We start from the raw sequence: 24,200 nt of genomic DNA, 5'->3' as shown, positions 1-24,200 counted from the left end.
AAATAAATAGCAGGGAGAGGGTGCTGTGTCTTTGGGTAATTTCTTTTCTCAAGATTCGGATAAAGTCTTGCAAATTTGAATGTAACTTCATTTACAATCCACTTTAATCATTAAGAAATGCAAAAATTATTTAGAAATGCTGTGTGCCTCCACACAACTGTATTGTGTGTGCATATGTGTGTTTCTGAGCCTGTGTGAGTTAGACTGTGTTTGTGTGTCTCTCTGTGCGCAGGTGTGTCAGTCTGTATACATACCAGTCTGCCTGTGTGTCAGTCTGTGTAACTGTATTAGTCTGAGTGTGTCTGTCTGTGTCTCTGTGCATTTGTCTTCGGGTGGAATTTTACGGGCTCCCCCAATGCCGGTGGGATTTTCCCATCCCACCGCAGTCAATAGACCTTTAAACTGCTTGCCGCATTTTGTGTCCCGACCCACCATGATGGGACCATAACATTTCGTCCTTTGTGTTTAAGGGATTGAGAAAATTTCTGTGTAAGTGGGAGTGAATGCTTGTGGAAGTCTGAGCGTGTATTTATGAGTTGTGCGTGTGCGAGTGTGTGCATTTGTGTCTGAGTGTGTTTTTGAGTGAGACTGTGAGTGAAAGTGAGTGGGAGTGTGTGTGTGAGCATGCGTCTGAGTGAGAGTCTGTGAGAGAGCAAGTCTAAGTGAGTGTGAGTGAGTGAGAGTATATATGTGAGTGTGAGCGTATGTGTGTGTGTGTGTGTGTGTGTGTGTGAGTGTGCATTTGTGTGTCAGTGTGACAGAGTGTCTGTGTGTGTCTAAGTATGAGAATGGGGGTGTGTGTGTATGTGTGTGCGTGTGTGTGCATGTGCATGAAAGGGTGAGTGAGTGTGTGTGTGTGTGTAAGTGTGTGTGTGGATGCATGTCTGTTTAGGGTGAGTGTGTGTGTATGTAAGCGTGTGTGTAAGTGTGAGAGTGTATGTGTGCGTGTATGTGAGTGTGTGCAAGTGTGAGTGTGCATATATATGAGTGAGTGCAAGTGTGAGTGTATGTAAGTGTATGTGTGGTTTGTGTGTAAGGGTGAGTGTGCGTGTATGCATGTGTGTTTGCTTGTGTGTAAAGGTGAGTGTGTGCGTTTGTGTACCTGTGTGTGTTTGTGTGTGTGTGTGTGAGAGAGAGAGCTTCTTTAAGAGGGTCCAGCATCTACCTTCATCGATAAGTGCACAGTGTTTGGCAGCAACGGAAACTGAATCTTAACAAATCCACTCTCAGGAACAGTGATCTTGAAGGTGTACGAGGTGCTCCAGGCATTACTAACAAGACGGTTGTATTCTAACTGTTCAGTGGCAAATGCTGGATTTGAATCAGATGGCTGGTTTGAGGTTTGTGTTACGTGGACAATCAGAGTGTTCTCTCTGTCTTGTGCTGTCAGTTTTCTGTGATCGATACGAGAAACTTGAACCTTGAAATGCACAAGAGAAGCATTTAGCCCATTCAACTGAAACCAAAGCAATAATAAAATTGACATGAGCAGGATTCTTGGATTCATTTGGAGGAATATATTTAGTAAAATTAGCAATTCTTGCCACTATTATTTTCATCAATAAAGCACAAAAAGCAAGTTAAAATTAAATCTTATGGCCCTGGTGAGATGTTAAACTAAATTTATCTTCTCAAAAGATTGCAAAGATATCTAGTCATGAATCTCATTTGCTGGTTGTGGAATCCTGCTTGTACAAAATAGCTGCCACAAAATGCCTCACATAATAGCAGTAATTGCACGTCAAACATAAACCAACTCTGTGAAGTGAGGTGATGTCCTGAAAACACAATAAAGTTGTAGATAAAGTTCTAGATAAAGTTCTAGATAAAGTTCTAGATAAAGCCCCAGCTTCTCGGGGAAAGTAAAGGGTTGGGTAAAAAGCACCAGTCTTGCCAGCAATGACCAGGGCGTAAGAAATAAAAATTCAAGCTCTTTCTCGAAGAACTGCCTGTTGTGACATTGAACCAAACAGACCAGTATGATCTGGGTGGATCTCCAATTTGTTGCTGAGTTACTTGGTGTGAATCGGTGCTGTAGCAGAGCCGAAATTATGGATGAGGAGTGGGCGGGGCAATGTGTGGGAGGCAGTGGAGCCAATGGAACAGGTTAAGTGGCAAAGAATCCTACACCCCTTCCGCTCTCAACCCCTCTCCCAACCTCTTCCCTGTCACGCACCCTCACCCTTACTCTCCTCTACCTCCCATCTCCACCACTGCCTCACTCTCCCCATTGCCTCTCACCCACTCCTCCACTCCACCTCCCATTCCTCCCCATCCCTGTCTACCTGCCCTCTGCTTCCTCTCACACACCCCTCTCCACCTCCCCTCCTCCCTCGCACTCCCTCCCCCACCCCTCTCCTTTCCCATCCATCTCCCCCTCCACCTCTGCCTCTCCTTCACACTCCCCTTCCCCTCCCTCCCCCTCTCTGTCCACCTCCCCCCTCCCCATCTACCTGCCCTCCCCTTCTCCACCTCACCCACCCCCCCGCCCCACATACCCACTTTCCCCTTCTGCCAGTACCGGCTCCTCCCCTCCCCCTCAGGCCTGGTTAGAATCGGGCCGCCGCTGTCACATCGGTTTTCAGTAAGGGCTTACATTGGCCGTGAAGTTCAGAGGCGGCTTTAGGGTTTGTTGATGCTTGAGAATCTCCAGCTTGTACTTCAAGAATGAAACAGTGACATTTACATCTGTGGACTGCGTCACACCTGTGATTATAAAGCAGATAAACATTGAGCTGATCCAGCAATCAGGCATGAAATCACTCAGCTTAATATCTATCCGTCACTTGTTAGTACAGAACTTGAATATTGTTGAAAAGGAGAGACTCTGATTGGTGGCTCACTTGCACTTTCTCCTTTATATTTTCATGGGAGGTGGGTGTCTCTGGCAGGGCCAGCATTTGTTGCCCATCCCTAACTGCCCTTGAACTGAGTGGCTTGCTGGGCCATTTCAGAGGGGGCAGTTAAGAGTCAACCACATTGTTATGGGTCTGGAGTCACATGTAGGCCAGACTAGGTAAGGATGGCAGATTTCCTTCCCTAAAGGGTGTTAGTGAACCGAGATGGGTTTTCACAACATTCAATGACAGATGTAATGGTCACCATCACTCAGACCAGCTTTCATCCACATTTATTGGACTCAAACTCCACTGGTTGCTGTGTTGGGATTTGAACCCACACACCCAGAGCATATATCTGGCCCGCCAGATTTCTAGTACAATGACATTACCACTACACTGCCATTTCCCCAACTCAACGCTACACATATTTTTACACAGGGATGAAAGCAAAATGCTGAGGAAGCTGGAAACCTGAAATAAAAGCAGAAAAGGCTGGAAAAACTCAGCAGGTCCGACAGCATCTGTGGAGAGAGAAACAGAGTTAATGTTTCGAGTCCGTATGACCCTCCTTCAGGGCTAAAAAGCTCTGAAGCTCTAAAGAGCACTGAAGAAGGGTCATACGGACTCGAAATGTTAACTCTGTTTCCCTCTCCACAGATGCTGTCGGACCTGCTGAGTTTTTCCAGGTAATTCTGTTTTTGTTCAGGCACTAAGCCTTTTCTGGTTTCAGCAAAAGCTCAGGGGACAATAGTGCCCTGGTGCATTCTCCATGGCAACACCTCAACCAATCAGTGTTGACTTGCCAACCAGTCAGCACCGTTTTCTCATGCAGTATAAATTGTTGCTTCCTTCGAAATTTGGCACTCTTGCACCTGCCCTGATGAGAGCACAATCAAAAGCTTCAACAGTTTAACATCTATTAACATTCCAACTCAGTCACAGCGTTAGGCAGATACAAACCAAGATCCGCAACTGAATATTTTCAACAGGTTAACAAAATGCACTGAAAAATGGAGTTTCATATCAGACTATTGGGAACAAGTTCAACTCGATAGTTATGCCTGATTTGAGCAGTTGCAGATTGTAACCCAATTACCTGGTCACCTACCTCATGTACAGTTATTGTGTGCCGTGCAAAAATTTGCGATCACATTTCCCTATATTACAAAAGAACCAGAGGCATGGAGAAAAACTTATTTATGCATCACGTGATTTAGAATTTTCAATTCACTGCCTGACAGAGTGATGAATACAGATTCAATGGTAGCTTTCAATAGGAAATTGGATGAATACTTGAAAGGGAGAAAATTTGTAGGGGTGGACTGTACATATTCTTAGAGTGGGACTAAATCGGATCCTCATTCAAAGAGCCTGCACAGTGTTATGAACAACGTATAATTTTAAGTGGATTTTTTATTATTATTTGTGAGGTTAAAAATGGTTTCAGTTTCAGTTAGGTTTTGTTTATGATGCTTGATGCCTGAGAGTCTGAACTTGTGACTAAAGGGTTTCTGCTCTTTTGGGTTTGTTTCTGTATGTACATTTTTAATGAGGTTTTAAAACCCCTGTAGTTAAAGAGATGGGTTAAAAGTGGTTGAATGTTCAGTGGGAAAAAAAGAGAAAAGTAGAAAAACTTTACTGTTGCCTAGCGACAGTGATCCAGTCACCGACTCAGAAAAAGACAGGAATAGAGAGGAAGTTCAGTATGTGTGTCAGAGAGAAGGCAGGGATTTGAAGCTCTGAGAAGAAAACCCGCAAGGCTAGTGGGCCAGGGGTTAACAGAATAATCAGTTATAGGGCTCAGTAAAGTAATCAGTTTAGCAGAGGTGCTACTGGAAGACTGAGTTCAGAGAGCTCATTTATTTGCTCTGCAGTTGAAGAAACATTGAGTTTAGAGTGTGTTTTTTTTGTGTGTCTCAGGGAGAGATGGGTTGGATGAGAAGCACAAGTGAATGATCAGGAATTCACCAGGAGAAAACCATTTGCAAGGTGCTGGTCCCAAGCGCAAAGCGTTTGTGTCAAGCTAGTGGTAACTCTTCACTGGTTTATGTGTCTGTAAAGGTGTTGCTGGGTAAAGGAAAAGTGGGAATTTGAATTAGTTTCTTGTGTTTGAATTGCAGTCCTTCCAACCCTTTTATCGGGTGTAATATTTTCTTGTTTTAATAAATATTTTATTCTTTGTATTAAAAATTCATCGCAGACTCCTGTGAATTTGTTCAGTAACATTTCTCCATGGCTTCTAAAAAAGAGTTAAGATCTAGCAAGCCAGGTTTCACTCTGGGATCTGACTTGTCCATTATTAACATCAGCTGGGATTGTGACAACAGGCATGATGGGCTGAATGGCCTCCTTCTATGCTGTTAAATTTTATGAGCTGTACCCAAGGCTGGGCAGGATGAGTAGGAAGGACTGGAGAAATGTGGGTCTTTCATCCTGTAAATGAGGTGTCTGAAAGCAGAACTGTTGGCCAGCAAGATCAGGAGCACTTCATCTGGGCCGTTACTTAGAATTAAAATTTCTGGGTCATATAAGTGAAGCCTGAAACCTTTGTGGGAATAGAGGTGTTCCTTTGGGTGTTGGGGAGAGTCCTACGTTCCCATTGGTCACCTAGGTGGCTGGATAGTAATTCAGCTGACACGCTTAGAGGTCAAGTGACATTCAATTAAAAGCAGCTAATAACCTCACGGGGTTTCAAAGGCTGTACACAGTAAATGGCATCATTTTGTGGTCACACCTTACCTGTGAGTGATTCTGTCACAGCAGCTTTGATTCTCATTGAGAATGCATAATTTTTGTGCAGTTCAAAAGTATTGTTCATCAGCAATTCGAATGACTGGTTTGCCAAGAATGAATCACTTAGCCCAAACAACCTTGCACACATATTTAGAAAGAACTCCTGAAGCTCAGTAGAAGGAATGATGAAATGGGCAGTTCCATTGGTCTGCGGAAGAAGATGTGGAGAGAGTTAATGTCCGCTGAAGTATATTTACACATCATCACTTTGTTACTAACTCAATGATGGATCATCTTGTGATGAAACTAAGCAGTTTAGACTCTGCTGAAATATCGTGGTATTTTTACTTGGTAAACAGAGTTAGGGAATCATTCACAGGAAATTCACAATTTCTTTTATTCATTCATGGGATGTGGGTGTCGCTGGCTAGGCAAACATTATTATTGCCCATCCCTAATTGCAGTCCATGTGTTTTGGGTACACCCACAGTGCTGTTAAGAAGGGAGTTCCAGGATCTTGACCCAACAACAGTGAAGGAACGGCAATATAATACCAACTCAGGATGGTGTGTGCCTTGGAAATGGTGGTGTTCCCATGCATCTGCTGCCCTTGTCCTTCTAGGTGGTAGAGGTTGCAGGTTTGGAATGCGCTGCCTAAGGAGCCTTGGTGAACTTCTGCAGTGCACCTTGTAGATGGTACACACTGCTGCTGCTGTGCGTCAGTGGTGGAGGGAGTGGATGTTGAAGGTAATGGATGGGCTGCCAATCAAGTGGGCTGCTTTGTCCTGGATGATGTTGAGCTTCCTGAGTGTTGTGGGAGCTGCACTCACCCAGGCAAGTGGGGAGTATTCCACCACACTCCTGACTTGTGCCTTGTAGATGGTGGGCAGGCTTTGAGGAGTCTGGAGGTGAATTACTCACCACAGAATTCCCAGCCTCTGATCTACACTTGAAGCCACAGTATTTATGTGGCTGGTCCAATTCAGTTTCTCACCAAAGGCCAAAGGTAACCCCCAGGATATGGATAGTGGGGAGATTCAGCATGTATTCCGACATTCACTGAGGAGGATAATTTCTTAAAAACAAAAGCTCACTAGAGTTTTCATCTCAGAATCACACACCAGAAAAGGAGGCCATTTGGCCCACTGTGATTGTGTTGGTTGCTTTGCAAGAACTATCCAATTAGTTCCATACCCCCACTGCCCAATGCCAAGACTGCCTTCTCCGGCACATGTGAAAGGTCTCCATACAGGTTTGGGCAATTTGATACTGAGGGGGTACTGCACCGCCTGAGGTGCTGCCTTTCAAGTGAGATGTTAAGCCCAGGCCCGGTCTGCCCCCTCATGTGGATGTAAAAGATCCCGTGGCACTATTCTGAAATGGAGCCATCCTTACCTGGCCTACATGATTGCAGAGCAATGTGGTTGACTCTTAACTGCTCTCTGAAATGGTCTAGCAAGCCACCCAGTTCAAGGGCAACTAGGGATGGGCAATGAATGTTGGCCCTGGCCAATAGCTAAAAAATACAGGTTATCCAGTCATTATCTCATTGCTGTGTGTGGGAGCTTGCTGTGCGCAAATTGGCTGCTATATTTCGTACATTTCAACAGTAACTACACTTCAAAAGTACTTCGATGGTTGTCAAGTGTTTTGGAACATCCTCTTTTTATTCATTTGTGGGATGAGGGAGTCACTGACTAGTCCAGCATTTATTGCCTATCCCTAATTGCCCTTGAGAAGGTGGTGGTGAGCTGCCTTCTTGAAATGCTGCAGCCTTAAAGTCCTGAGGTCATGAGAGGCGCTGTATAAATGCAAGTCTTTCTTTCTTTGTTTCTTTCTAAGCACAATGGACCTTATTGTGAGGTACGTTGGGGTGGGAGATGATGGTCTCATGGTAACACCACTGAACTGGTAATCTTCAAGCCCAGGTTAATGCTGGGGACACAGGTTCAAACCCCTGGAGGAATTTAAATTCAATTAATAAAATCTGGAATTGAAAGCTAGTCTCAGTAATGGTGGCCATGAAGCTATTGGCAATTGACATAAAAGCCCGCCTAGTTCACTAATGTTCCTTTAGGAGAGCAAATCTGCCATCCTTACCTGGCCTACATGACTGCAGAGCAACGTGGTTGACTCTTAACTGCTCTCTGAAATGGTCTAGCAAGCCATTCAGTTCAAGGGCAACTAGGGATGGGCAATGAATGTTGGTCTTGCCAGTGATGCACTCATTCCATGAAAGAATAAAGAAAATGAGGCTGTGCTGGTATATTATAGAAATAAGGGTTCACTTTGAGTTGAGGACAGAGGGTGGTTGATTGTCTTTTGATGATCTGCTCACACTTGAAGGATAAGGAGAGAACACACCTAGGGTCCTGCACTATGTTAGATAGTCACTGATAAATCCAATAGTGAATTCAGGAGAAACTTCTTTACCCAGAGAGTGGTGAGAATGTGGAACCAGGCTGATTCCTTGGAGAAAGGGGTTGTCTTATGAGGACAGGTTGAGCAGTTTGGGCCTATGCTCATTGGGGTTCAGAAGAATGAGAAGCGATCTTATTGAAACATATAAGATTCTGAGGGGGAGTGACAGGGTAGATGCTGAGAGGGTGTTTCCCCTCATGGGAGAGTCCAAAAATAGGGGGCACAGTTTAAAAATAAGGGGTCACCCATTTAAGATGGAGATAGCAGGGAATTTCTTCTCTCAGCGGGTCTTTAGTGTTTGGAATTTTCTTCCCCAGAGAGCAGTGGAGGCTGGGTCTTTGAATATATTCAAGGCTGAGTTAGGCAGATTTTTGATCGACAAGGGGGTCGAGGGTTATGGAGGGGTATTAGGAAAGTATTTAAGGCCACATTAGATCAGCCATGATCATATTGAATGGCAGAGTGGGCTCAAGGGGCCAAATGGCCTCCTCCTGCTCCCAATTCTTATTTTATTATAGATGGAGGGGTTGAAGCAAATAGTATAGATGCATTTAAGGGGAAGCTGGATGAACACATGAGGGAGAAAGGAATACGAGGGTATACCGATAGATTGAGATGAATTAGAGCGGAAATTATGTAGAGCATAAACACCAACATATAGCAGTCGGGCTGAATGGCCTGTTTCTAGGCTATATTCCATGTAATTCCCTCTAACGACCATTTTGTTGGAGTCTAAAAAAGAAACCAACTTGTATTGAGATGCCTTCTTGAGTAAGTTATGAAGAGTCAACTGACTGAGCAGGGGTTTGAAGGCACCAGGAGGAGGGATGCAGGAAGGAATAAAATTCCAAACGTACCTCCAAAGTTTTGTTTATCGTTGATGAGATGTGTGGGAAGGATATGGTGACTGTCACATTTCCTTTCACAGGTTTTCCATACAGGTATCTGAAAAGAGACAAGATATGCACAATGCCACACAAGTCCTGCGAGAATAACCTCTAAACTCATCAGAGGGATAGGTGATTAAATGCTGCCCTTATCAATGATGCCACAACCCAAGAACCAATTTTAAAAATGTCAAAGCAGCTCACAATCACACAGATTGTTAAACGAGCTTCCGCCATGACAGCTCCTTAGATTAAAGGGGTAATTTTGGGTGAAAGTTTTTTTCCAACCATTTCACTAAAGTGTGAACTCCAGACTGAGGCACTGTTGAGCACCCTCCTCGCATTGCTCAGGTAATCATTATTTGCGAGTATCAGCAAGGTCTCCCACTGCCTGTGCAACCACAGAGCAAGCCCGCTGCTGTCTGTGGTTTCAATGGTTTAATTGATCTGTGTTTTATTATGTGAGTCTGGTAACTGATCTATGCTCATTGTGCTTGATTCCTTAAGCCTAGGTGTGGACTTAGAGCAAAGAAAACAGACACCACAGAAGCTATTAGAAGCTGAGCTGTAAGCATGAGTGCAAACGTTTTGTGATTGCAGACATATTTTAAAACTCCTGTAGATAAACCTGTTGCACACTTGGTGTCATGTCTGCATTGCTCTGAGCTATATAAAATGTACAATACTGTCTACATACAGGCTTGTTCTTCCATTGGTTCTCAGCACATGGCCAATGCTGGCGAGACACTACAGCAACAACAACAGCTTATATTTATATAGTGCCTTTAATGCAATGAAACGTCCCAAGCTGCTTCACAGGATCAGTATAAAACTAACTAATGACACTGAGTCACAAAAGGAGATATTTGGCTAGATGACCAAAAGCTTGATCAAAGAGGTAGGTTTTAAGAAGTGTCTTAAAGGAAGAAAGTGAGGTAGAGAGGTAGGGAGGTGTAAGGCAGGAATTCCAGAGCTTGGGGTCGAGGCAACAGAAGATACGGCCACCAGTGGTGGAGCAATTATGATTGGGGATGCACAAGAGGCCAGGGTTAGAGGAGCGTAGCTATCTTGGATAGCTGTGAGGTAGATAGAGATAGAGAGGGGCGAGGCTGTGGAGTGCTTTGAAAACAAGGATGAGAATTTTAAAATCAAGATATTGCATTTCTGAGGGCCAGTGTAGGTCAGTGAGCACAGGGGGTGATGGGGAAGGGGACTTGGTGTGAGTTAAGATATGGGCAGCAGAGTTTTGAATGATCTCAAGGTTATGGAGTATAGAATGTGGGAGAATAGGCCACACTTATTACCCTCCCTAGTTTCTCCAAGGAGGAGATGCTGTGAGCTTTCTCCTTGAATGGCTGTAGTCTAACCATTGACCTAGGCCTAGCCAAATGATCCATTATTACTTCACTACGTTATCTCTTAGTTACCACACAACACTCCTGCATCCATTTTCACACCCTGAACGACTCACCGTCCGGTAACAGTTCCGGTTATGCTCATTCGATCGAGTGGAAGATAAACAGACGGTGTGTTGATCAAAACTTCAAATCGGGACAACACTGAAAATGGAAATCAGCAAACAGTGAACTGAGCTCAACCAGCACGGAAACCCGAGTAAAACAGCGACTGCCTTGCTCCGAGGTGGATGCAGAGGATCCCACAGCACAATTCAAAGAAGAACAGCAGGGTTCACCCCAGCGCCATGGCCTATATTTACCCCATCACGAGGGCAGGTTATCTGGTCATTATCTCATCACAGTCCGCAGGATATGCTGTGCCTAAATTGGCATCCCCGTTTCCTACATTCCAACAGTCACTACACTTCAAAAGCTGCCTGTTTCCTCGGATTAACTCAAGAAAGATATGTTAGCCTTGGAGAGGGTGCAGCGCAGATTCACCAGAATGAGCTAAGTGGGTTAAGTTATTAGAACAGATTGTGTAGACTAGGCTTGTATCCCCTTGAGTATAGAAGATTAAGGGGTGATCTAGTTGCTGTGTTTAAGAAGGTTAAATGAGTTGATCAGGTGGATAGAGAGAAAATGTTTCAGCTGCTGAGAAGTCAAGAACAGGGGGGGCAGAACCTTAAAATCAGTGCCAGTCCATTCTCATCCTTGTTTTCAAATCCCTCCATGGCTTCACCCCTCTATATCACTGTAACCTCCTCTAGCTTCATAATACTCCGAGATATCTGCACTCCTCTAATCCTGGCCTCTTGTGTAGCCCCATTCATAATTGCTCCATCATTGGTGGCTGTACCTTCAGTTGCCTAGACCCCAAGTTCTGGAATTCCACCTTACACTGCTCTACCTCTCTACCTCACTCTTTCACATAAAGAACAGTGGAGATCTGGAATTCCCTCCCTTGGGTGGGGGGGGGGGGGGGGTGTGGAGGCGGTGGTATTGTCACTGGACTAGTTTTCCAGAGACCAAGGATAACGCTCTGGGGATAAAAGCAAAATACTGCGGATGCTGGAAATCTGAAAAAAAAAACAGAAAATGCTGGAAAAACTCAGCAGGTCTGATAGAACCTGTGGAGAGATAAACAGAGTTAACGTTTCAAGTCTATATGACCCCAGGTTCAAATCCTACTACAGCAGATGGTGAAATTTGAATTCAGTAAAAACCTGGAATTAAAAGTCTGATGATGACCACAAAATCAATGCCGGTGCCCTTTGGGGAAGGAAATCTTCCATTCTTACCTGGCCTGACCTATATGTGACTCCTGACCCACAGCAGTGTGGTTGACTCTTGAACAAGGGCAAATAGAGATGGGCAATAAATGCTGGTATAACCAGCGATACCCACATCACATGAACGAATTATAAAAAAACATACATGCATATGAGTTAGGAGCAGGAGTAGGCCCTTTGGCCCCTCAAGCCTGCTCACCATTCAATAAGATCATGGCTGATCTGACTGTGCCACAATTCTACTTTCCTGTCCACCCCTATACCCTTTGACTCCCATGTCTATCCGAATCAGCCTTAAAATATTCAATGTCCCAGCCTCCATAGAATAAGGGAGACCCCTTATTTTTAACCTGTGTCCCCTAGCTCCAGTCTCTCCCACAAGGGGAAACATCTGTTCAGCATCCATCCTGTCAAGTCCCCTCAGGATCTTACATGTTTCAATAAGATCACCTCTCACTCTTCTAAACTCTAATGGATATACAGACTCAGCCAGTCCAACCTTTCCTCATGATCCAACCCCTTCATCTCAGGAATCAGGGAACCTTTCCTGTACTGCTTCTAATGCATTTATAGCCTATCTTAAATAAGGAGACCAAAACTGTACACAGTGCTCCAGATGTGGTCTCACCAATACCCTGTAACTCTGAGGCAAAACTTCCCTACGTTTATATTCCATTCCCCTTGCAATGAACAACAAAATTCCATTTGCCTTCTGAATGACTTACTGTACCTACATACTAGCTTTTTGTATTCATGTACCAAAATTCCTCTGTACTGCAGGGCTCTACAATCTCTCTCCATTTAAATAATTTGCTGCTTTTCTATTCTTACTGCCAAAGTCGACACGTTCACATTTTTCCATGTTATACTTCATCTACCAAATTTTTGCCTGCTCACTTAGCCTATGGCCCCTTCACAACCTTCTCTCCTACCCATTTTTGTGCTGTCAATCAATTTAGCAACCAAACCTTTAGCAAGGCTTGCGAGGGCGGCGGGGGAGGGGGTGGGGGGTTGGGGGGGTGGTTGCAGGGAGTAAATAGAAATTCTTATTGATAGATTTTTATTTGGTAAAGGTATTAAGGATTATTGAATCAATGCGGGTAGATGGAGTAAAGATGCAGAGCAGCCATGATCTAATTGACTGATGGGATAGCCCTGAAGGGCTGAATGGCCTCCTCCTGTTCTATGTTGCTAGAAATTAGTTTAAGGTATGGCATGTTGCACTTGGTCCACCTTTGATCGTGCATGGACAGACTTCAATTACCTGTTCCCAACTACAGGTGAGCGTGCCAAGTGTAAATGCATCGTCTCTGCTCACACAGGGGTAAAGGTCAGAGCAGGGGTAGGCCAACGACTATTTTAACTGAAGGACAGTAATTCTACCTTTCAGGATAGGTGGACAGTGCTCACTACTGCAAGAATTATTCATGTCGAGCAATCCAAACTAGGGATCGTAATTATAAGGTAGTCACCAATAAATCCAATAGGGAATTCAGGAGGAATTTCTTTAGCCAAGGAGCTATATAGGGCAGAATTTAATGCCTCCCCTCAGGTGTATTTGAATGCAAAGGCGCATTTAATCCTGTGGGAGGGTGCCCGGTGGGAACCCTGCCATCTTCCTGTCTTTGCCCCAATAAAGGCCAGGGCTGGAAGCCTCATGTAAGGTCTACCCACTCCAACGCCAATTGAGGATCTGAAGTGAGCGATTAATGTTCAGGCATGGGCCTCAATCCACTGCCCTGGCGGTAACTCAGATGTAGGCGGAGCAATCACCACGCAGGAACCCAAAAAGCAAACCTTGGCAAGTTTGCTTGCAGGCGCCAATGGGGGGGTGGGGGGGGGGGTCCCTCATTGCCAGGCACTCAGTGCATGATTGAGGGAACTGCCCTCAGGAAGTGGGGGAAGGGGGTAGGGCGCTGAAGACCCTTTTTTCTCCCCCTCCCCTTGCAACCCCCTAACTAGTGACACCCCCCCCCACCCTCCCTGTAACCCCTGATCTACCCTCAATCACCTGTAGCCTGGGATCCCTCACTGATCCTGGAACACTTTTGGGTCCATCACCAGCAACTGCCACCACTCCCCAGGCAACACAGCCTGCATTAGGGAGCTGCTGACCTCTGATTGGCTGGCAGCTGTGGGGGCAGATGCAGGATTTCCACCCCCAGGGTCCTTGATCATGGGGCAGGCCCGACAGTGGCCATTTAATATGGCAAATCTCTAATGTGATGGGCCTTCCCCAAGCAGGTGCCACAGGGATCTCCAGCTGGACAAGATGCCCATCGCCTAAATTAAATTCCACCCATAAAGCCATTAAAGGAACAGAAGGAGCCCATTTAGCTCATTGAGTCCATGTTGTTTCTCTACGGAGCAGCCAGTCAGTCCCATTGCCCTGCTCTTAGCCCTGAAAGTTTATTTCCTTCCTGTGCCCATCCAATTTCCTTCTGAAATAATTGAACATCTCCACTTCCACCAGGCTCGTTGGCAGCAAGTTCCAGGTCATTGTCACATCACTGCGTGAAAACGTCCCTCCTCACATTCTCCCCTTTGCATATCTTGCCTCAAACCTTAAATCTGATGTTGCCTAGTTCTTGTACCACCCTTGTCTACCTTGTCTAAACCTGTCATAATCTTATACACCTCTATCAAACCACCCTTCATTCTCTTTTGTTCCAAGTAGGACAACCCCAGCTTCTACAACTTAACCTTGTAGCTAAGATCCCCTGTCCCTGGAACCATTCTGGAAAACCTCCTCCGCACCCACCCAGAGAGTGATGAGAACTCACAACCACATGGAGTAGTTGGAGCAAATAGCATAGATGCATTTAATGGAAGCGTCACAGTCAAGGCCAGCATTTATTGCCCATCCCTAATTGCCCTGGAGAAGGGGGTGCTGAGCTGCCTTTTTGAACCGCTGCAGTCCATGTGGTGTAGGTACACCCACAGTGCTGTTAGGGAGGGAGTTCCAGGATTTTGACCCAGCGACAGTGAAGGAATGGTGATATATTTCCAAGTCAGGATAGTGTGCGACTTGGAGGAGAACTTGCAAGTGGTAGTGTTCCCAAGTGCCTGCTATCCTCATCCGTCTAGACTTTACATATAATAGGGTAAACCGTACAATCTCTGCGCAAAAAAGATCACAAGTTTCTCACCATACTCAGCAACAGTGAAAGTCTTTTCCTTCTGTAGACCCTGTAATAGAATAACAAAGCTAGCATGTCCAGTCTGAGATTTTTCAGAAGAATCTTAAAATTACATAATGCCAGATTCTATCTCTCACCACTAAACAATATTTACCCACTGTTAACAGAAGGTTACCAAACCTCCAGGGTTGACCTAGACACTTGGAAGCTACACCGAGGAGTAAAATTATTACAGAGCACTTAGAGAGTGTTTTTTTAAGCACTTTGGTTTTGTTAGCTATAAAAGTATTGGAACTCAGGGATAAAGGCTGATTGACTGGGCTGAATCAGTTAGAACTGGGAGGTTTTATGATAGAGTTTCGCCGGTGTGCCTTTTGACACATGGAGACAGTATGTACAGGTTAAACCTGGTAAAACTGCTTTCCAGGCAGTGAGCCCAGCTTCTTGAACATTGCAGTCCATGTGGTGTACCCACAGTGCTTTTAGGAAGGGAGTTCCAGGATTTTGACCCAGCAACCATGTATTTTTTGTGTTGGCTGGAGGGGAGAGCAGCACAGGTAGAAAAGATGATGGTCACCCACATCTAGGCATTGCAGAAACCCACTTAAGTTTGTCTGTGGGAACCCATCTCATGGGTGTAAAATTAGATGTTCAGCATTAAGTCCTAACAAGGTCATGAAAGCGTTCGAGCAGAGCAGTGAGTTTATTCCGCACAGTTCCGGTCTCCAGAGAAACATAAAAGAGACAAGGGAGGTGGCGCAAAAATGATTTGCAAGGGTGAAACCAGAATTGAGAGGTTATTAGAATCAGGAAAGGTTGAACGGACTCTTCTCTTTAGAAAAGACGAAGCTGAGGCGTGAGAAGTCTTCAAGATTATGAAGGAGCTCAATAGGGTAGACATAGAGAAATGTTTCCTCTCATGGGAAGAGGTCATAAATATAAGATAGTTACAAAATAACTCCAATCGGGAATTCAGGAGAAAACTTTTCACCCAGAGAATGCTGAGAAAGTGAAACTTGCGACCAGAGGGAGTGGTTGGGGTGAATAGCATGGATACGTTTAAAGGGAAGTGAGGTAGATACATGAGGGAGAAAGGAATAGAAGGATAAGCTGATAGAGTGAGATGAAGAGGGGCGGAAGAGGTGCTGAACTCCAGCATGGACCAGCTGGGCCAAATAGCCTGTTCCTGCACCATACATTCTACACGACTTAGTTTACTGCTTTTGTCAACGATGAGTTTTATCAAACCGTGCAGTAGGATTGATTGTACTCACATTGGATGTCACCTGTATGTACCAGTTGCCTAGTAGAGAGTTAGGGGACAGTGGAAATTCCTTGGAAATGACGCCTAATGTAGTTTCCAAATCCAGCCACTGTTGGATCACAGACTTCCGTGGGCTCTGTTGGAATAAGATATGCATTTCATTTTAGCATAATTATTGTTCAGCTCAACTGGTTCTGTAATGTTTTATGCAGAAGCTGTAGACTTCAATGGTAACACGCCAACAATTTGCATTGATATAGTCTTGAGCACAAGAATCAAGACTGACACTCCAGTGCAGCACTGAGGGAGTGTTAACTGTTAAAGTTGCTGCCTTTCACACGAGACATAATCTGCCCTCATGGTTGGACATAAAAGATCCCATGGCACTATTCAAAGAAGAGCAGGGGAGTTATCCTCCGCATCCTGACCAATATTTACCCCTCAATGGGGATACAGTGATGTAGTAATAATATCAGAGGACTAGTAACCCAGAGGCCCAGGCCAATGCTCTGGGGATGTATGTTCAAATCCCACTATTGTAGCTGGTGGAATGTAAATTCAATGAATAAATCTGGGTTTGAAAGCTAGTCCCAGTAATTGTGACGATGACAACTGTAATCATTTGTTGTAAAAACCCATCTGGTTCACTAATGTCCTTTAGGGAAGGAAATTTGCTGTTCTTACCTGGTCTGGCCTACATGTGACTCCAGACCCACAGTAATGTAGCTGGCTCCTAACTGCCCTCTGAAATGGCCTAGCAAGCCATTAAGTTCAAGGGTAATTAGGGATGGCTACTAAATTCTGGCCTTGCCTGTGGTACCCACATCCCATGAAAGAATAAAAAAAAATCACAAACACAGAATATCCGGTTACTATCATAATCCATTTGTGGGATCCTGCTGTGCACGTATTTCTTCCAATGCGCTTCAACATTGCTTAATTGGGACATCCTGAAGTCACAACAGGTGCTATATAAATGCAAGTTCTTCCATTCTTTAGTGGCCACCTATTAGATAATCCTATTGTGCTAGTGGTAATGACCTGGGGTCAGGGTCTCTTTTGGTAATGGTGTGAGAAATGTAAAAATATATGTCCACTATTACACCTCAACAGGCTTCATGAAAATGAGCTACTTTTATAATGCAGATAAAGAAAGATGTTATCTTATAAAAAAAGAATGACTTGCATTTACCTAACACTTCACAGAACCATCAGATGTCTCAAAGTGCTTTATAGCCAATGAAGCAGTTTGGAAGTGTATTCTCTGCTGCCCTCATGACAGCTATTATCCATGTGGCGAGTGCTCACAAAGAGCTGTGAGATAGAATCAAGTCTCATTTTGTGGTGGAGATTTGGATGCTAGCCAAGATGCTGAGATAACTCCCTTTCCCTTTTATGAAAAGTGCCGTGGGATCTTTAACACCCACCTGAGCCAAGGGATTAGGCAAACAAGCTCAGCTGAATGACTCGGCATGTTGGTTGACACGGAGAGTAAAGAAACTAGCAAACAATCCCTGGCCGTGGAATAGGTTTCAGCTTTAGTTTCTAAATTTGTCCCTGAACAGGCAACAGTTGAGACAAAGAGGCTCATTCAGTTTACAGCATTGAGAGGGTGAGGAATACACAACACCCTGTTCGTTAACAGTCTCAAGTGGCCTACCACCCTGAAACTCACAATTTAAATTCTCGATTTTATTTCACTCAGAACACTCACGTAAATCCCATGATGATGTGTTATGGATAGTGAGCTTCTATTGATAATGCCACACACCAATCCCGAATTTTAAGGATAGTTCCTCAATTTTAAGAGGGAAAATCAGAAATTTTCTTCAACATTAACAACTTGCATTCGCATTGCACCTTTATAGTACAGTAAAACGCTTTGTGGCACTTGACAGGAGCATTATCAGACAATATTTGACACCAAAACAAAAACAGAATTACCTGGAAAAACTCAGCAGGTCTGGCAGCATCGGTGGAGAAGAAAAGAGTTGACGTTTTGAGTCCTCATGACCCTTCAACAGTAGCTTTCCTCTACCAATTTTGTGAAGAAGTGCTTCCTGACATCATCCATAAACAGCCTAACTCCAGTTTATTTCCTTGTTCTGGATTCCCCCCATCCAGAAGAAATAATTTCTCTCTATTTACCCTATCAAACCCAGTAATCATCTTAAACGCCTCAATTCAATCACCCCTACGATTCCTAAATTTAAGAGAAGAGAAGCCAACCTGTGCAACTGGTCTCACAATTTAACCCTTTTAGCCCCAGTGTCATTCTGCTAGTTTAGATAAAATGGAATGATTAAAATATCAAACCTATTATCAAGTTAAGAGTGTGCAGACTAATGTCACTGCAAGTCATATCCAGGAAATGATCATCTCCTCCAGCAAGAAAGAATCTAACCATCTCCCCTTGATGTTTAATGACATTACCATTGCTGAATCCACCACCATCAACATCCTGGGGGTTACCATTGACCAGAAACTGAACTGGACTAGCCATCTAAATACTGTGGCTACAAGAGCAGGTCAAAGACTGGGAATTATGTGGAGCTAAATAACTCACCTCCTGACTCTCCAAAACCTCTCCACCATCTACAAGGCACAAGCCACTTGCCTGGATGAGTGCAGATCCCACAACTCTGAAGGAGCTCAACGCCATCCAGGACAAAGCAGCTTGTTTGATTAGCACCCCATCCACTACCTTAAACATTTGCTCCCTCCACCACCGACGCTAATGGTGGCAGTGTGTACCATCTACATTTGCAACAACTCACCAAGCCTACTTCAGCAGCACCTTCCAAACCTGCGACCGCTACCACCCAGAAAGATGAGGGCAACACCACCACCTGCAATTTCCCCCACAAGCTACACACCATTCTGACTTGCAAACATCTTGCCCGTTCCTTCACTGTCACTGGGTCAAAATCCTGGAACTCCCTCCCCAACAGCACTGTGGTTGTACCTACACCACATGGGCTGCAGCGGTTCAAGAAGGCAGCTCACCACCACCTTCTCAAAGGCAATTAGGGAGGGGCAACAAATGCTGGCCCAGCCAGCGACCCTCACACCCCATGAACGAATGAAAAAAGAACTCTAGGCTTGTGGTTACAATTCTTCAGGAAAAAGGAGCAAACAACACAACCTTGTGACACCTGTAAGAAATCTTAAGTAGTACTCACACGAATGATGACACTTATTTTCCCGAGGTATGGTTTGAGATCAGGGTAAATGCAGATGGCTCGAATTTTCACTGTCTGTCCTGGTTTGTATATAGCCTTGTCTGTCTGAATCAAGCTGGAGACAGTTTCTGTAACAACCTCCACATCAATCCAGTTGGAAAACAGCAACCTTTGCTCTGCGTATCCCTGAACCGCCAACTGATAGTGACTCACTGACAAGCCTTCCTAGGAGGTTGGGAGAGAGAAACCAAAAACGTGAAATCACAAAAACTGTTCTCAGTCTGAGAAATGGTCAGAAGTATACATCGAGAAGTTTACCTTGTGCCACCATCCCTTCTGTCATTTAATCCAGCCTTTCACCCTATCACACACCTCCCTCTGGTTCTTAAAAATAAAAACAAAAAACTGTGGATGCTGGAAATCCAAAACAGAAACCGAAACAGAAATACCTGGAAAAACTCAGCAAAACGTCAACTGTGCTCTTCTCCGCCGATGCTGCCAGACCTGCTGAGTTTTTCCAGGTATTTCTGTTTCTGTTTTTCTTCCCTTTGGTCCTTTTCTCCCTGCCTCAGTCCCACTTTTTCTTTTTACTTAAAACCGGTTGAATCTCTAACATTTTCCAGTTCTGATGATAGGTCATTGACCTGAAACATTAGCCCCTGTTCCCTTCTCCACAGATGCTGAGTATTTCCAGCAATTTCTGGTCTTTTTTTCAAGTTTCCAGCATCTGCAGCACTTGGCTTTTGCGTGAAGGCTTCGAAGAGTAGGTTTACCAAGGCCTCAAATCCAATTTTAACCCAATCAAAATTCGTCCGCTTGCAAGAAGTTAAAATCAGGCCCCTTGTCTCCCATCAGTGCAACTTTCCAAAGCTCGCTGATGGCTGGGTTGGAGCTTTGTTACAGGTAATTTCTGTGAAAATCAATGTTCGGATAGTTTAATAACTAATGAATGATGGTTCAAAGAGAATCAAAAAAACATAGTGTTTCCTGGACTCTTTCCCTCAGGGTTGTGTCCAGCTGGGTTCTGCAGATTAATCTACAATTCTTGGAGACTCTAGGACTATCCTGAAGGATTGTGAATCTGCTTCAGTGTGAGGAAGCTATGTGCCATCAAGCCCCATGCTGAACCTAATCTTAACATCTTCTCTATTATAGTAAAATACTTACTGTTGGAAGGATCAAGGTTCCTATGGTACCTGAAATACACAACACAGGGAATAACCTCGATTATTCAGCAGCATTGAAAAAGTGATAAAGAATGAAACATAATATTGTTTCATTCTTTTTGAACAGTCAAAGGAAATCTCCTGAATGCAGAACTGAACCTACACCCAAACACATGAATTAGGAGCAGGAGTAGGTTACTCAGCCCCTCGAGCCTGCTCTGCCATTCAATAAGATCATGGCTGACCTGATTTTAACCTCAACTCTATATTCCTGCCTACCCCCGATAACCTTTCACCCCCTTGCTTATCAAGCATCTATCTAGCTCTGCCTTAAAAATATTCCAAGACTCTGCTTCCACCAACTTTTCAGGAAGAGAGTTCCAAAGACTCACAACCCCCTGAGAGAAAAAAATTCTCCTCATCTCTGTCTTAAATGAGCGACCCCTTATTTTTAAACTGTGACCCCTAATTCTAGATTCTCCCACAAGAGGAAACATCCTCTCCACATCCACCCTGTCAAGACCTCTCACGGCCCTATATGTTTCAATTAAGCCACCTCTTACTGACCATAAGACCATAAGACATAGGAGCAGAAATTAGGCCATTCGGCCCATCGAGTCTGCTCCGCCGTTCAATCATGGCTGATAAGTTTCTCAACCCCATTCTCCTGCCTTCTCCCTGTACCCTTTGATCCCCTTACCAATCAAGAACCTATCTAACTCATTCTTAAATACACTCAATGACCTGGCCTCCACATCCTTCTGTGGCAATGAATTCCATAGATTCACCACTCTCTGACTAAAGAAATTTCTCCTCATCTCTGTTCTAAAAGGTCTTCTCTTTACTCTGAGGCTGTGCCCTTGGGTCCTAGTCTCTCCTACTAATGGAAACATCTTCCCCACGTCCACTCTATCCAGGCCTTTCAGTATTCTGTAAGTTCCAATTAGATCCCCCCTCATCCTTCTAACCTCCATCGAGTATAGACCCAGAGTCCTCAAACGTTCCTCATACGTTAAGCCTTTCATTCCTGGGATCGTTCTCGTGAACCTCCTCTGGAATCCCTCCAGGGCCAGAACATCCTTCCTGAGATACAGGGCCCAAAATTGCTCACAATATTCTAAATGTGGTCTGACCAGAGCCTTATAAAGCCTCAGCAGCACATCCCTGCTTTTATATTCTAGTCCTCTCAAAATAAATACTCTTCTAAAACTCCAGTCAATATAAGCCCAGCCTGTCCGACCTTTCCCTCGTAAGACAACCACGCATTCCTGGTTTTAGTCGGGTAAACCTTCTTGAACTGCTTCCAACGCATTTACATTCTTTCTTAAATAAGGAGACTAATACTGTACTCAATGCTCCTGAAATGCATCTGTGCCACCCTGATTTTAAAATTCTCATCCTTCTTTTCAAATCCCTCCACGGTCTTGCACCTCCCTATCTCTGTAATCTCCTTGATCCCCACAAGATATCTGCGCTTCTCTAATCCTGGCCTCTTGAGCATCCCCAAGTTCCATTGCTCCACCATTGAGTGGCCTGGGCCCTAAGCTCTGGAATCTTCCCTCTAAACCTCTCCCTCTCTCCACCTCATTTTCCTCTTTTAAGACTTTCCTTAAAACCCACCTCTCTGGCATTTGAATGGGCAGCCCAATTATCTCCTCTACGAGGTGTCTAATTTTGTTTGATCGGTCTCCTCTGAGACACCTTGGGATGTTTTATAACATTAAGGGCACGAAATAAATGCCCATTATTGTATGACCATATTAAGAGAACTCCCTTATTTTGCAGCCAATCACCATCCAAAATGGCAAGGAAATGATCCAACCGAGAGCTCACAGGATTCCTGTCAGAAAGTCGAAATTTCTAGATGGTAAATCATCAAACTCAGAAATAGTGATTATTCGGTGCCGAGAGCTCTTAACAGAAGAGAAGGCTTGGGGGAAGTAAATAGAATGAATGAGTTCAGACGACGAGGCCGGAGCGGTGATGACAGCAAAGGTGGATTTGAGAAAGTGCATGAAGTAGAGAGCATTCAGAGGTCTGAAGGAAGAAGGGGCAAAACATTTCAGAGAAGCAATGACCATAGTCTCAGGATAATAGAGACAGACAATAACAGTGGCAACTGAAAGAGTGAGGTTCGGAGCATAGGAACATTGGAACATATGAGCAAGAATAGGCCATTCAGCCCCTTGAGCCTGCTCCTCCATTTAACTAGTTCATGCTGATCTTCGACCTCAGTGCCATTTTCCCATACTATCCCTGTATCTCTTAATGTCATTGGTATATAGAAATCCATCAAATCTGCTGTGAATGGCCGAGCCTTCACAGCCCCCGGGGTAGAGAATTCCAACGATTTATCCTGCTCTAATATTGGAGGCAATAGGTGAGGGGGAGCCTTTGAGACGACAAAATCCTTCCTTGCATCCCATCTGTGGTATGATGGCCTCTCTGGGTTTGGTAAGCAGCATACAAGGTTTGGATGGACTTGCCATTTAGAGCTGTTCATAGAATGATACAACACAAAAGTAGACCATTTGGCGCATTGTGTCTGTGTTAAGAGTTCTCATTTGCAAAATATATGTTTGATACATAACAGGAAGACCAGATTCTCTGAGATGATTTTAACAATGATTAAATTAATTACTGTTTTACAACAGGGTGATTAAATATCTCATTGCACCTACTAATCAAAGCAAGTCAGGACACGTTCACTGTGGAATTCCTTAGAGTTACTCTGTCTCCAGCTGTGGGTCAGTGGGCAGCACATTTGCCTCTGAGTCAGAAAGTTATGAGTTCGAGTTGCAATCCAGTAATTTGAGCATGAAATTGAGGATCAAACTTCATTGCAATACTGAGGAAGTGCTGCCCTGTTGAAGGTGCTGTCTTTTGGATGAGTTATTTAAACCATTAAAAGGCTCTGCCCTGGCCTTTCAGGTGGATGACCAGATGGAGCTATTCAAAGAAGAGCAGGGAAACTTTTCCAGTTGTCTTGGCCAATAGTTATCCCATTGGTATTTGAATCTTGGCTGCCTCTCTGAACCAGAGCCCATTACTCCTATCTCGTTTTTCCATTCCCTCTCTCTACCTCCCTTGGGGACCTTCTCTCCAGTCTGATTAACAACTACCTCTTTGACCAAGCAGTTAGTTGCCCGGCCTAACATCTCCTTCTTTGGCTCAGTGTCAATTTCTCTCTGATTTACACTCCTGTGAATCACCTTGGGGAGGTTTTCATTAAAGGCATTTTATGATCCTTAATATAATAGGTTTCATGTCCAGATAATCTTCTTTCATGATATTGGTTGAGGAATGAATAAAACTTTCCTGCCTTTCTTTGAAATAGTGCCACGGAATCTTTTACGTCCAGACAAGGTCTCGATTTAAACTCACAACTGAAAGGCAGTAATGCCGCCGCACTCCATCAGTACGGCACTGGAAGAGTCAGCCTGGATTATGTGCTCAAGTCTCTGGAGTGGGACTTGAACCCACAAAACTTCTGTCTCAGGGGTGAGAATGTTGCACTGAACCATGAAAGGATAATGTGCACCACCCATTCCCCGAAGGAGGAGAACAGACTCAATTTGTGGGAATTGATTAGATTTTTTACAATGGCTTTTATAAAAAGACTCCAATTACACCTGAGAAATTACCTAGAAAAAGCAGCTTCATCAACAGGGAGAGGATCAGACTATCGAGTTCTTAACATTCGATCTCTCACATGACCACGCCCAATGATACCCAACCATTCAGACAATCTCCTAGCTTTGTTTTCTTTTGGAATGTTCCCACAATAAGCAACATATCAAACCTCTGCTATTGGCACAATTGGACAAAACCAAATAACGCGGAAGCAAATTAAGCTATTCCCATTCACTGACATGGTC

The 24,200-nt window shown here is 44.3% G+C and overlaps 1 protein-coding gene across 1 annotated transcript in view; it reads right to left on the bottom strand.

Annotated features, from left to right (window-relative positions):
* The window catches only part of cd109 (CD109 molecule), a 109,378-nt gene that overhangs the window by 79,649 nt on the left and 5,529 nt on the right, over nt 1-24,200 (bottom strand). Inside the window, exons 3-11 of the mRNA XM_041207702.1 lie at nt 20,324-20,352; nt 19,157-19,381; nt 15,985-16,110; nt 14,720-14,759; nt 10,353-10,440; nt 8,852-8,939; nt 5,580-5,781; nt 2,597-2,706; nt 1,166-1,456 (exon numbers count right to left, since the gene is read on the bottom strand). Coding sequence (XP_041063636.1) covers nt 1,166-1,456; nt 2,597-2,706; nt 5,580-5,781; nt 8,852-8,939; nt 10,353-10,440; nt 14,720-14,759; nt 15,985-16,110; nt 19,157-19,381; nt 20,324-20,352 — 1,199 coding nt within the window. The remainder of the gene's footprint in view (nt 1-1,165; nt 1,457-2,596; nt 2,707-5,579; nt 5,782-8,851; nt 8,940-10,352; nt 10,441-14,719; nt 14,760-15,984; nt 16,111-19,156; nt 19,382-20,323; nt 20,353-24,200) is intronic.

This window comes from Carcharodon carcharias, chromosome 2, assembly GCF_017639515.1.
Source record: "Carcharodon carcharias isolate sCarCar2 chromosome 2, sCarCar2.pri, whole genome shotgun sequence".
Lineage (NCBI taxonomy): Eukaryota > Metazoa > Chordata > Chondrichthyes > Lamniformes > Lamnidae > Carcharodon > Carcharodon carcharias.
Note: the sequence above shows the minus strand (reverse complement) of the source record. Positions and strands in the feature narration are given on the sequence as shown.